This window comes from Grus americana, chromosome 1 (genome assembly GCF_028858705.1).
Source record: "Grus americana isolate bGruAme1 chromosome 1, bGruAme1.mat, whole genome shotgun sequence".
NCBI lineage: Eukaryota > Metazoa > Chordata > Aves > Gruiformes > Gruidae > Grus > Grus americana.
In genome coordinates, this window is record NC_072852.1 from 211617034 (window position 1) to 211630698 (window position 13665).

The following is a 13665-nucleotide window of genomic DNA, read 5'->3' on the forward strand; positions in this document are numbered from 1 at the left end:
CGAGGAGAGAGGGAGGAGGAGGAGGAGGAAGCTGCGGCCAGTGAGGCAGCTCCCGGCGAGTGAGGCAGCTCCCGGCCGGTTCTGCTGTGAGGGGCCGCCACGCCAACGGCTGCTACCGCGCCGCCTCCCCCTCCGGCCGGTGAGACTGGTTCGCCCGCGCTCCTTCTTCCCTCTTTCCCTCCCTGAGGGGTGCGGGCAGCCCCAGCTGCCCCCCCAAGCACCGCCGTGGCGGCAGCGGGCGGTAGCTGCGCCCCCACAGCGGCGTCTCTCCCGCCTGTGCCGTGAGGGGAAAGCCCCCGCGGAGCGGCAACGCCATGGCGCGGAGCGGGCCGCGGTCCTCCCGCGGCCGCACTCTTTCAGCTCCGTCTCTCTCGATTTATTCTGTCCCGAAATCCCCAGTCTGTGACATGGGACTCCGCCAGAATCCCCACAAAATACCGACATTGCTCGATATTCGCCAAACATGCGGGGAAAGGGCCTGCGCTTCCCGAGCTGGTGGCGTTCCCCGGCACGGGGCCCAGTAGCGCGGCCTTCGCCCGCAGCGGGACTCGGCCGAGGCTGGCAGCCTCCCCGCGTCCCCTTCAGCTGCTGCCAAGACGCGCTGCACGGGATCGGGGTTTTCTTCGTATTACGGAAACACTGGGAAACCTAAAATTACTTCTTTCCCCCATTCTGAGCCATATTTTTCTTCACTTAATTTCTTTAATGGATTTTGGGCAGGTACTCATCTCAAAATGCTTACTTAATTCTTTCTACAGAGGAATTTTCTCTTAGAATGTCCAATGAGCATTTGATAACAGTTTCAATGAAAAAAAAATGCATTAAAATTATGGAAACCGTCCTTCACTTTCAGAATTAACATACTTTGTACAGAATTGATGTTAACAGCTGTTTACTGAACTTCAGTCCCAGGGGAGCTGCCTTCGGCTTGTCCGTGGTGGACAGAAGCCATGAAGCAGCACTTGGCATCGATCTCCGTGCAGTTGTAGGTCTCCAGAGGGAGAAGGGAGACAAAATTCACTCTGCTGGTGGGCCTTATCGATTGCTTTTCTTCTGGGGAAAGAAAGAAAAAAAAAGAAAACAAATAGCCTTGAACGTGCTGCACTGGAACACTGTGTTAAACATGAGTACTTTGGCAAGTAGCGTAATTGGCCCGATCTTCCTCTGATGTAAGTCTGTATAATTGTGCTGAAGTCTGTAAGCCTCACTTGGCATAATGAGAAATGGCTCCCTTGTGGGAAAATTATTTCCTGGTGATACTGTCTCTTTAAAAAAACAACTCAAACCACAGAACATCGTTATTCTTTGGAAACATGAACTAGATAACCTCCTGAGGTCCCTTCCAACCTGAATTATCCTGTGTTTCTACACTGCTGCTGTTTGTTCATACAGTATTTTGCATGATGGAGCCCCGGCTCCTAACTGAAGCCACTTTGTGCAGAGCAGCGATACAGCCTGCTGAGCTGGGGAGGTGGAAGTGGAGTGAAACAGTCCCAAGACCCAGTGGTGTGTTAGAGCATAGGGTGTGTTACTCTCAGCCTGGATTATTGAAACAGCTTCAGCTCTCGTTTCCTCTCTGTGGCAACCCCAAATCTGCTTGCGCATTACTATCACACTACAGATTACATGAAAATAGGCACTGGTATTCTGCAAAGGGTGGTTTTAATTACATTTAGTGCTTTTTTACATGTATCACAAACATGTTCATGCAATATCTCATTTATATCCTTTAATATTTCTTATCTCAAATTGCATAACAATTTTTACTACTACTACCATTTCTGCTCCACAGGCAGAGAAGCTGAGGCACTAATACCTTAAGACCTACATTTTCATGCTTGACTGCTTTGACTTGCAAAACAGCAGCCCACCTCTTCAAGATTTCTAACAGCGTGAAATCTTATGAAACAGTGTTAGTGCGTTTTGGTACTGGAATGATGACTACTCTAGAAGGTGATTACTAATTGTTTTAAGTTCCTCTTATGCTTGGCTATCTGAAGTTAGCCTCCTCAGCCATTAGATCTGCTTACGTATTTCTGTTTACAAGTTTCGGCAAGATACTAAGATGTTGCGGGGGGAGGGTTGGGTATGTAACTCCCATTGTTTCCAGTCACGTAGTTAATCAGTGGAAAGGCCTGAAGGAGAACACAGGTTATTTGATCCCATGGCCTGGTGATGGATTTTTTTTTTTTTTTTGACCCCACTACTTCTACATTTAGAGTTTGATTCTGTGCCAGTGAAAATATTACTGACTTTGGTGGGAGCAAACCATCAGGCTGCTAACAGCGAGCTGTGACAGAGCAATGCCATCATTCTAGAAAGAGAACAACATGGGATGACTAACACATTGTATAAAGAACTGCTTTTCTACAGCAGCTTTAATTTTGACATCGGCTTGTCCTGAAACTGATCTGTGTAGCTCAGTCAAGAGTAATTTCATGGTATGATCACCTGGTGAAGGCTCTGGTGCCCTTCAGTGTGGTAGTCAGTGCTGTACCAAGTCCTTAGGCAACAGTGGCAGGAGCATGGCCATGTGTAGCACCTGGGAAGTGATGGCTGAGAGCTTGTTTGCCCAAGTGAGAAGCCTCACTGGTGTTGTACTTGAAAATGTGATTAATGAAAGAGTTTGTGATGCCTGTGGTTTCACAAGAGAGCCAATGTTGGGGTGGACCTGCTCCAACATTTCATACATAGATGAGTACCTCTGCTTCTTGCTGTTGCTGTGCTTCTTGTTATCTTTCTTTTGGATCTTGCTCTTCTGGACCCTTTTCTGGGGCACTGGATGGGGCATGGCTGTCTCAGCTTTTTGCATATTGCTCTGTTTCTGACAAACAGAAGTGACTTAGAATTCCTGCTGATACGAATCTCAATCTCATACGTTACTCCGAACATTTTGGTTGGTTCCTGTGAAGCTGACACCCTGATGTTTCTTCGATTAATCACTTATTTCCTATCTCTTAAATGCTACTGAACTGACTAATCCCCTTTTATTATTCCTCACTAGCTGTCAAGAAGAGGCAAAATTATACTAGTGTACATGAGGCAGTGAAAGCTGGTGATGTAGAAGAGCTTGCGGCAATGATAAAAAGTGGAGCCGGTATTAATGAGGTGGATTTAGTCCACAAATTCACACCGTTGCACTGTGCTGCACACTCTGGAAGTCTGGAGGTAAAACATGATACTGTTCAGACACAGCAAGGTTTTTATAGGTTAATGCTTTCCTTCTTTGGGAGAGGCCGGGCACAAAATTGCTAGCTTTGATCAAGCTAAATCAATAATCTCTGCCTGTTTTTCTCATTAAATATATTCACCCAGAGCAGAAGTACAGGATTTTAGGTTTTCATTTTGCCTTTCTGAAGCCCCAGGCAGGTTATATAGTCAACGTTGCCAGATTTTATAAAAATCAGTCATTTTCTTACTCCGAGCAAAGTGTGTCCTGTGGTCTCCCTTTCAGACTCATGACCTTCTTTTGTCCCTATTGTGTTTTTCCCTTCTCTTGAGACACCTAGAAAATCCTTTAAGATGTTTAAAATGTTCTGCAGGTAATTGAAGCAGGTGAGAAGTGACATGAAAACATGTCCATTCTGTTTACCAATGTCCTGTCCCATACCTCGTTCTCGATAGAAATAATCCTAATACATTTTATTTTAATAAATAAAACCGTTGAATATTGATGGAGCAATCAGCAAGTGCTTGCATGAATGTTTTGAACTTCCAGGAGGACTGAACTGCTGCATTCAGCACAACATTCACCTTCTGGTTGCAGCCTCCTTGTACAATCTTTACAGCAATCTAACCTTGAAGCAACAAGGCCATGAATAACCGTATAAAAATTCATATCCCAAAGGAAAGAATGTAAAGTTCTTGCTAAACTCAAGAAATAATAAGTACAGTGCTGTTACTGGAATGTACAGAAACTGTCAAGAAAATGCTGATCATGTTTGTCAACCGTAAAAACAGATTGCTTACCCACCCTTTTCTGCCTTTATAAATTCTGCCATTTTTCATTTGACTCTCCTACTTTATGATCAATGCATTAGACTTTATTGAATTATCTGTCATCTATTTGTTGCTAAGTTCCTTCATGGAAATAGTGGAGGAACCAGAGCTGTCGGCTGGCCTAAAAGAAGATAATAAATCATAATAATATATAATAAAAAATTTTAACTGGTCCTCTGTTTTTGAATAGTCCATAAAGCTTTCCATTGCAATAATATTTGCTGGAAAGAAGGTGAATAAGCAAAACTAAGCTGTGGAAGGATGAGAAGAGAGATGGGATTGCATGCACCTAAGGAGCCTAATAAATTAAATGAGGCTTTAAATTTGGCTCGTGGTATTTTTCCTGCCAGTAATTTTAGCTGGAATTCAAGAGAGCATGTTTACATTGTTTTTTCCAGTGCTTTTACCTCATGCCACGTGAATATTCTCACAGATTACATTTTAAATCTGGAAGAGTAAAATTAAGAGTAAAATCAGTGCTAGGGTCTGAATTAGTAGGTTTTTTGCACATTTTGTACCCTTGGGTGAAACTTGGAAAGTAAAACTTGCCTGTAACTTCCTGATGCACAAATATCTGGCCAGGGCATGCTCTGGGGCGTCATATTGCCATAATGAAGTATTCCAGTACGGTTTTGAAATGTAACATCAACTGATAGATTATAGTTAAAATGTGCCTCAGATACGTGGTAAGAATAGTTAAATAAAAAATGTTGATTTTGGTCGAGCAGTGCCTTCACTGGTTGCTCTGGCACGGAGCTGATACAACACACGTCACTGTCGGAGGCTGGACAGCAGCTCACCTCGCGGCTATCCGAGGTCAGGATGCTTGCATGCAGGTATGTGTAAATACTCACTCCCTAATGAAAGTAAGTAGGGCAGACCTTCCGTTTGGACAAGTTCATTATGAAGATCAGCTGAGAGAGCTCTTAATGGAGCTATGAGTATCTCAATGTCTTTATGACTGTAATCTAGTCACTCTTGTTAAAACCAGTGCACTCGTTTGTGCTATCTGTGCAAACACTGAGTTTGTGTATTGTCAGGGCCTTGAGGTCAGCCCACAGTTATCCTGCTGATCATCTCAAGTGATCCTGCCAGGTGAAGTTTGCTTTTTCACCTTTTGAACTGAACTTCCACTTTGCTCTTCTTTTAGGCTTTGTTAATAAATGGAGTGAGTGCAGAGGCTCAGGATGATCGTGGGTGCACGCCGTCGCACTTAGCTGCAGCCCATGGGCAGTCTTACACCTTGCAAACCATACTGCGAAGTGGAGCGGTGAGAGACTTTTACCCGCAGTTCCCTAGCGCAGAGCCAAAGTCCAGTATCTTTTTCCAGACAAAACTCTCCCTAGCTTAAACTGAGATTTAGAACTGTAGATTAATTACTGTTGGTGAATTTATTTTTAAGGCAAATTTCCATTTTTTTATTCTAAGATATATTAGGGAAATGATCCAAAAATCTAGAGAGAATCAATGATGTGAGTAAACCACATTCCACTGAGGATGTCATTAAATGAAGATCAGTGCTGTCGTGGTTGTGATTCTTTCCAATTGTACAAATCTTCTATAGTAAAGGAAACATAAACTTAAAAAAAAATATCCAGATGTGTATTTAAAGAATAATGACCAATGCAGTGATAGAAGTATGTCTAAAAATGCACCTTTTATATGTGCATTATTTAAATAAAGCCAAGAACCTGTGAAAAGCACCTATCTTGGAATAGGAACTGCATACAAGGCATGAACTTTGAAAAAATTTGATTTGATTTAAATAATTTAACACAATGAACAGCTGATTCCTATTTATACAATTTATCTTGTGTCTAAGATTCATAAATGAACAAATTAACCTTCTGCTTTTGTTTTAGAATGTAAATGTTTCAGACAGGAATGACTGGAAGCCTGTTCATTATGCTGCTTTTCATGGTCGCTTGGGGTGTTTGCAGCTTCTTGTTAGATGGGGAGCGTGTATAGATGATGTGGATAACAATGGAAACCTTCCAGGTATATCAGGATAAATCATACCTTTTTTTAACCTTTGGTTTACAGTTGTGTTATGTGATTATTGTAGCAAATTATAAGTAATGCACACCAGCAGCATTTGCTCTTTGATTCCATGCAATCAACATAGTTATTCCCTTTTTATAATGATGGGGGGATTTATAAAATCCAAAGTATTTATCTGTCGGTGACACTATCCTATTCATCTCCTGCTGCTGCTGGCAAGGACCAGAGCTCACGGGTGCTGGAACAGGGAGCAGGCTGAGCCTGGTTGAGCGCGCTGTGTAGGTAGGCAGCATCTCCTACGCCTGTGATGGAGCGCAGGTGGCAGTGGAGATCACAGGAGGAGGAGGGTAGGTGGAGCAGGAGGCAGTTTCAGCTGCTATATGCTCCTTTCTGAATTTGTGCCAGGCTTTAATGGCTGTGCCAGCGTGATCAGATTCTGACATGTTCATATGCAGGTTTTTGTATTCCACTGTTTCTTAACTGATTGGGTAAAACCATTGTTCTCATTTACCTGTGATTTCTTCATCTTGATTTCTGGAATACTGGTATGTATTATTTGTAATCTGTACTCTTTTCATAATCATGAGCATAATCACTTTAGCACAAAAATGGGCAGTGTTTATTCCTGCAGCGTCCCTTTGCTTACCACACCACTGCCTCAGTATCCTCTCTTACGTTCACAAGCTCAACAGTGTTGTTAATACCCTGTGTTCTTGTTGCATCCTTTCCCTTTTGGTATTTTCCTTCTTACAGTTTGTCACATTATTTGTTCCAAATAGCATATTTTTTTCTCTACAAGTTGTTTAGAGTTTTTTTAAATCCCTTCTTAAATTTTTTTACCCTCTGTTAAGCACCACTTATCTAGTAAACTGCTATCTGTGTTCTGTTTTGCAAACCTGGCTCTTGTTAAAGGATGTGAGGCTCTTGCATCCCAGCAGGACATCTGGTGTATTAGCAATAAGGTGCCACGATGGTAGGCACCCTGGCGGCACTCCGGACAGTGGCTTTATTTGCATTTGGGAACACTTCCCTGATAACAGACCTTTATGGAGAGGTGGCAAATGCCAACACAGTTCTACTTAAATGCTCTGTATAAACTGGTTAGTAGAAAATCGGTTTTGTTCTTATTTTGACATCTACAGAAGTTGATCCTCCAGCCTTTGTTCTGTTTCATTTGATCAGATTATCATCCAAAGGCAAGAAAATGCTTTGGAACACCACTAGTAAAAGATTAATAAAGAGATGTGATGTACAGACCAGCTTTTCCTCAGCTTCTGAAACAGCAAAGTGAACTTAAATCATCTTTACATATTACAGCTTCAAGATTAGCTGCTAGAGTACTGGGCCTATAACAGAGAGTGCTATAATTTTTCCTAAGAGTATACTGAAAGAAATTTCCTGAGGTTGCGATGTCATACACATAAAACGTGGCTGCACTTTTTGCATGTGTGTGTTATAGTAGAGGCTTTAATTACCTATCGCATGCTAATTTTTTGGAAGAACTGTGGCTCATTCAATGTACAGAATGGGCTATGCTCATTAATTCAACATTTTGTTTTCTCTCTGTATTTGTTTTTTGGTCATATCCATGTTTCATTTATTGCTCACTAGTTAAACATGTTCTAAATATAATATTAATTTAATTGTAGTGCAACATCTGAATTTTTCACAGACATGTTTTTTTCACTCACCACTTTGAGAAGAGCGAATAGTGTTAGCCTGATTTCATAAAAGGCGAGATGAAACACAGAGAAGTTGGGATACCAACACCAACTACCCACTGCCTATTTGTGATGCCTGAGGCAAGGCTTTTCAAAGTTCTCGGCACTAAGCTGCATATTTTGTGTTAACATCACAGTACTCTTTGGCTTTAGTCTCAGCTGCAAGTGCTCAGCATGCCTGAGGATGGTATGGCACAGTTATATGTTGGGCACTAGCTACTAAAAACCACACAGGTTAAAAGCCACCTATGAAAAGTTCTTTTATGTGTCTTTCACAGCATCCCACTGAAACTGTGCAAAAAGACATGGATGGAATACAACTCTTCAATCTATTTTCCCCTTGCCATCTTTGCAGAAAACATTGAGCTTTTCTGACAGCTCTCGGCACAGGACAGACATCTGATTAGAAAAAAAAAAAAAAAGGTTTCATCCCAAAAGGTGAAGTTTTATCCCTGAGATTTTAGGTATCTGAAAGTGGATTCATAAGGGTTGAGTCTGTTTTTCACCAGCTGACTAGTAGTCAGTACTTACCTTTACCAAGGTAGCTCTTCCTTTCACTTCTCCCTCAGTAACTAACTCAATGAATAAAATTAAGACAATGGGAAAAACTGCCCTGATTTCAGTGAAGCTCAGGTTTTGTTGTGTTAAATTTTAGCAATCATCTGTACCTAAGTGATGTCATCTTGCTGTAAAACCACTATCCATCACCTTTTAGAGCAATTACGCTCCGGAAATCTGTGGATGGTTTGAAATAGCGAACTTGAACGTGGCAAAGATTAACTTAAGCAACATGTTTGGTTTTGGTCCTGGGTACATTGTTTATTAACTGTGAAGATAATGAGATTCTTACCTGGAGACAAACTAATCCTTTTGCCTGTAGAACATCAGCCAACTTTTACAGAGCATTTTCATGGAGTCATAACACATAATAAACATTTATTTGGCAACTTCTTCCCATTAATGGGACTGGAGAATACTACTCATTTCAAAATAATGAGCACGTGTTTTGTACCTCTTTCTTTGTTACAGGCCCAGTAGTCTAGTAGTATTAAATAACTAAACCTCAGCATAGCCTAAAGGACAGGGGATGAAACACTTGAGCCCCGCAGGGAAGCAGTCACTGCCATGGTGAGGTGGAGCAGCAACTGTCTACAACAGTTGAAGGAAGGAAAAGATGACAGAGGTACTGTGAATAGAAGCCTCTGTCATGGGATGTACCTTCAAATACTTTACCCAGTAAAGCCATCATTTTATATGATATTTTATATGATATTTTATATCATTTTATATCTGAGATGCAGAGGTGTGATGAAACTTGTCTGTGGTGGCACAGTAGAGGTGGGACAGAAGCAGAAGTGACCTTAGCTCCTAATCAAGGACACCCCTTGCTGCCCCTCTGTAATGAGTATCCCTAGGACAGCAAAGTCAGCTGCCAAGGAGCAAGATTTGTGTTTGTGGAGAAGATGAGACCCCAGTAACACACTCTCCTAGGTCTCTTGGCAGTGTTGTGTTGTCTCCAGCAATCAGCTCTGCCGGGGAAGCTTTGCAGAGCCTTTCCTTGACTCTTGTATCTCCGTGGGTAGGAGCTGAGCATCCCCTATCCAACTGAGGCTGCTCCCACTTGTTGTGCCATGTTGGATGGCTCGAGTGCTGGTAGACAAGCTAGATCTAAGTAGTGGTGAGAACACTGCTTTCTTGGTGGGCAGCAGTGCTCTGCTCTAACACACTTCATTTTCACCTTGTTTTATAGCTCATCTGGCAGCAAAGGAAGGACACTTGCATTGCTTTAAGTTCTTGGTCAGTAAAATGGCCACTGCCATGCACACACTGAAAGCCAGGAATGACCAAGGAGAGACTCCAAGGGACTTGGCTGAACGGTTCTATAAAGATAATATTCTGCAATATATTGACAGTGTTGAAAAAGAGGATGAACGTCCAGAGACACAGGAAGGTGAGTGTGGATCAAGTTACTGTTAAAATAGGCATTGTAATTCTATAGAAATGCTTGATTCTGAAAAATTGTATGAGCAGAAGTATAACGTATAAGGAAGAGCTGTTCCTTTCAATACTTTTGATACTTACTGGTAGCTAAGACTGGGATGCTCAGTGTGATTTTATAAATGTCTTAGATTTACCCATTATTGAAATAAAACACGTCACACTATGTTGCACTATCAATACCAAGTTATCCGTGTTCTTAGACTCCAGTAGACATCCAGACAAGCTGTATAATTTTCATGAGTTTTCAGCTTTGCTTGCTCAGAATCCCTTACTTGCATTGAATAGCAACTTAGCCTGGAAAAATCCCATTGAAATTAAGGTTACTTGCTAACCAGCAATACTACTGCGGTCAGAACAGCCAAAGGATGTGGCAAGGTCTGTGAGGAGAACCTTCAGCAGAGCAAGGGTATGAGAACTGCACTTTCAGTTCTCTACTTTTTCCATGCACTTACTGTCCTTGTCTGATAGTCTTTCATCATTATACATAGGTCAGTACTCCCTGTTTGTAAAAAATAACTAGAAAAATTGAATTGTCTCTATGAGTAGTTTTTAAACAAGAAGTAAAATAGTTTATATATTTGGTTAGACTATGAAATCCGAAATAGGCAAATGACTCCAGTTAGCACTAGTAATACAACATCGACCATAAAACAAAGGTATACTTGTTGTTTCAGGTTTATGAAATTAATGTCTTAACTGTATAAGATGCCTGTAGCCATAACCAAGACATGTTTAATCAAGTCTATTATGAACAGTGCTAGTTATACAGCTGCATTTTAACTGATTAAGGGTACATTAACCTGGCTAACTACAGCTATGAAGTGCCTATGCATAAGTTCCTGTGAGAGGGGAGCAGTGAGAGACAAATATGAGCTTATTTAGTGGAATTACCAGCACCTGTTTGGAAACATGTGCATTTCATTTTCAGTTTTAGCCTTTCCAGCCCATGGTGCTGCTTTCAGAGGGGACTTGTTAGTGCTTAGAAGATTAGTGAGAAGTGGAGTAATCAATGTAAATGAGCGGGACGATAAGGGATCCACTCTCATGCACAAAGGTCAGTAATTATGATCTGTGTTTCAGCTTGTTACTGTTTGTTGCTGACTTGTTTACTTAGTTTTTCAAGTGGCTGCTCGTCAGATAAACTTCATGAAAAATAGCATATCATTTCCTGAGGGCTCGAAAGGGCAACCCTGAAAAACATATTTTGTGACGTATGAGTGTGTAGGTGTCACTTTAAAAACAAAATAACCAAGCTGAAATCAAGAAAGAAGAGTTTATATTAAAGAGAAAACATCATCTAAACTGAAAACTAAATAGTTTTTTTATCAGGCAAGACATGACTTTTAGAAACATTGGCAAGCTAGGAATAAGAATGATCTGTATTGTGGCCTGGGCCTTTATTTACTGAACATAGCGGTACTTTGGAGATGTGTTGTAACAACCACAGCAAAGTCATCTGGTAGTACGCTGTGAAGGAAGGTAAACTTCTGGTATCTAACTTCTTGATATGTAGTGAAGTGCTAGCGTTACAGAAAAATGGTCCTTTTGTGTTTGAGGGTTTCATAGTAATGTCTGACAGAATAGGAGAGGAAAGAAAGAGGGAGGTATTCTTGTAACACGCTTTCCCACATTTCTTTTTAGATAGATATAAATGGTAGAATTTTTAAAAACATAATTAAAGTTGTCATTATGAAAATTGATATGTATTGATTTTAAAACTGTTTTCTACATTCTGTCCCACCCTCTTTTCTTGAAATGGTGCTAACCTACAATTGTTTTATCCGCCATCTTTAAATGCAGTGTTGGTGTTATGGGGAAATACCATGTCTGATTGATTGTAATTTCATCTCCTTATCTCCATAAGAAAACAAATATGCCAAACATCCAAAGGGAGTGCTGTCAAGAAATTGATTTATTCTTCTTTGAGAAAAAGAGCTTGCAGGTTTCAGCTAGACATGCCAAATACCTCTTCCATATGTGGGACATTGTTCCTGGCACCATGTGGTATGAGTAGTAGCCATGCCAGATTAAATGACGGGGCAAAGCTGTTGTGTTGGGCTGCAGCTGAGAAGTGTCACCTTGAGTGTCTGGCCCAAGAAATGATGTACCTATAGCTCCAGCACAAAGTCCTGGCTTCTGTCCTCCATGAGACAGCACCACACACCACAGGCTGGGGCAACCAGCAGTGTCTGATGTATGGGAGCCCAGAGTTGGAGAGAGGTGACACTACTTTGCTGCAAATCTATGACGTACAGGCCTCACTGCAGCATTGTTTGTGTTTCTCATGCTCAGCGCATGAGACTGGGCAAGCTTAGTTTAACTCGTGTCCTGGAAGAGTTGCCAATAAATTTCTGGAACTAGAAAGAGACACAAAACCACATTGCATGATCTTCCCCACAATTGCGTGTACCCGTGTGACTTGAGCATCTTGAAATATAGGCTTCTGTTGAAATAGTATCTGCCCTATGGTGTGTTAGTGAACCCAACCTCTGGCACATCAAATAATGACAAGAGATTTGAAACACTTCAGTTGTATATAACTGACTTACGTGCATCTTCCTTCCCTTAGCTGCTGGACAGGGGCATACCCATTGCTTACAGTGGCTGATTGAAATGGGAGCTGACTGTGACATTACAAATGATGCTGGAGAGACTCCAAAGGATGTAGCCAAGAGGTAGCAGTACATATCCTGTAGCTCTGTCATTTATTTACTTACTATTTATAAACCAATATCATGTCAGCTTTATTGGAATTAATCCTGATTTTCAGTGATGAGCAAGAACAGATCAGGCCCATTAATTGCAGCTCTGAGTGATCATAGAATCACAGAATGGCTTGGGTTGGAAGGGACCTTAAAGATCATCTATAGTCCAACCCCCCTGCCATGGGCAGGGACACCCTCCACTAGACCAGGTTGCCCAAAGCCCCATCCAACCTGGCCTTGAACACTTCCAGGGATGGGGCATCCATAACTTCTCTGGGCAACCTGTTCCAGTGCCTCACCACCCTCACAGGGAAGAATTTCTTCCTAATACCTCATCTAAATGTACCCTCTTTCAGTTAGATCGATAAGCAAAGCTATATTGATAAGTAGATAAGCAAAGCTGTATTGTAGCTATAAAAGGTTTTAATTTTCACTTAATTTAGTATTTTTTGGAAGGTCAGACATAAAAGATAAAAATTAGCTGACCTGCAGAAGGAAAGTTTTGAGCCAGTATGCTCCAGCCCTACAAAATAGATGAGAACTAGCGAAGGCCACTGATTTTTGCATTAATAAAAATAATACAGTTTCTGATGAGATACAATTAAGAAATCCTGCAAAGGAAAAGATACCTCTGATGTGGGAATCATTGTCATAAGATTTCATTAAGGCAGATGCCATCAGAATACTACAAAAGCAGATTAGCTGCTCATAGTTTGTATACCAGTGCTCCTGAAACCCCCTCCGATAAATGGGAGCATGAAGAGTTTCAGAGAGTTTCTATGACATGCAGGGAGCGTGGCTGCATTTTTCTGATTATGGGGATATTTCAGTGTAGGTTAACTGTTCTCTGTGCAGATTTGCCCAACTGGCAGCGGTGGAACTTTTGACACAAAGAACTGGAGACAGTAACTCTAGTGATGAAGAACTAGATGCAAACAACATAAAGTTTTTTGAAAGACATAGTGTGGAAGGAAGTACAGATAGCAAAGAAGATTTAACCCTGGATAAAGCAGAGAAAAGGAACGCACGCAGTAAGCACTGTCTTTCCATCATTCCTTATTTGAAAAAGTTGGTCTCCAGACATTATAGTCCTAATTGCACAGTTCCTGCCAACTGCTGTGACTTTTTTGTTGTAAGATGGGATAGTTGGCAGGATTATCTGTACCACTGAGCATTCAAACAAATTGTGGAAAATGAGAAAGCATAGCAGAGGGCAATCAGAACGTAATTGTTACACT

At 41.4% G+C, this 13665-nt stretch overlaps 1 protein-coding gene across 7 annotated transcripts in view; it reads left to right on the forward strand.

Moving 5' to 3' along the window:
* Nucleotides 1–13665, forward strand: part of ANKRD42 (ankyrin repeat domain 42) — a 25545-nt gene continuing 11880 nt past the window's right edge. The window contains exons 1-10 of one of the 7 annotated variants that reach the window (XM_054833403.1): nucleotides 25–139; nucleotides 1793–1953; nucleotides 3005–3168; nucleotides 4728–4835; nucleotides 5150–5269; nucleotides 5862–5997; nucleotides 9472–9672; nucleotides 10651–10776; nucleotides 12292–12397; nucleotides 13283–13458. In XM_054833403.1, the coding sequence (XP_054689378.1) occupies nucleotides 1935–1953; nucleotides 3005–3168; nucleotides 4728–4835; nucleotides 5150–5269; nucleotides 5862–5997; nucleotides 9472–9672; nucleotides 10651–10776; nucleotides 12292–12397; nucleotides 13283–13458 (1156 nt within the window). In that variant the 5' untranslated portion in view covers nucleotides 25–139; nucleotides 1793–1934. The other 6 variants (XM_054833412.1, XM_054833421.1, XM_054833429.1 and 3 more) reach the window with 6 other exon arrangements.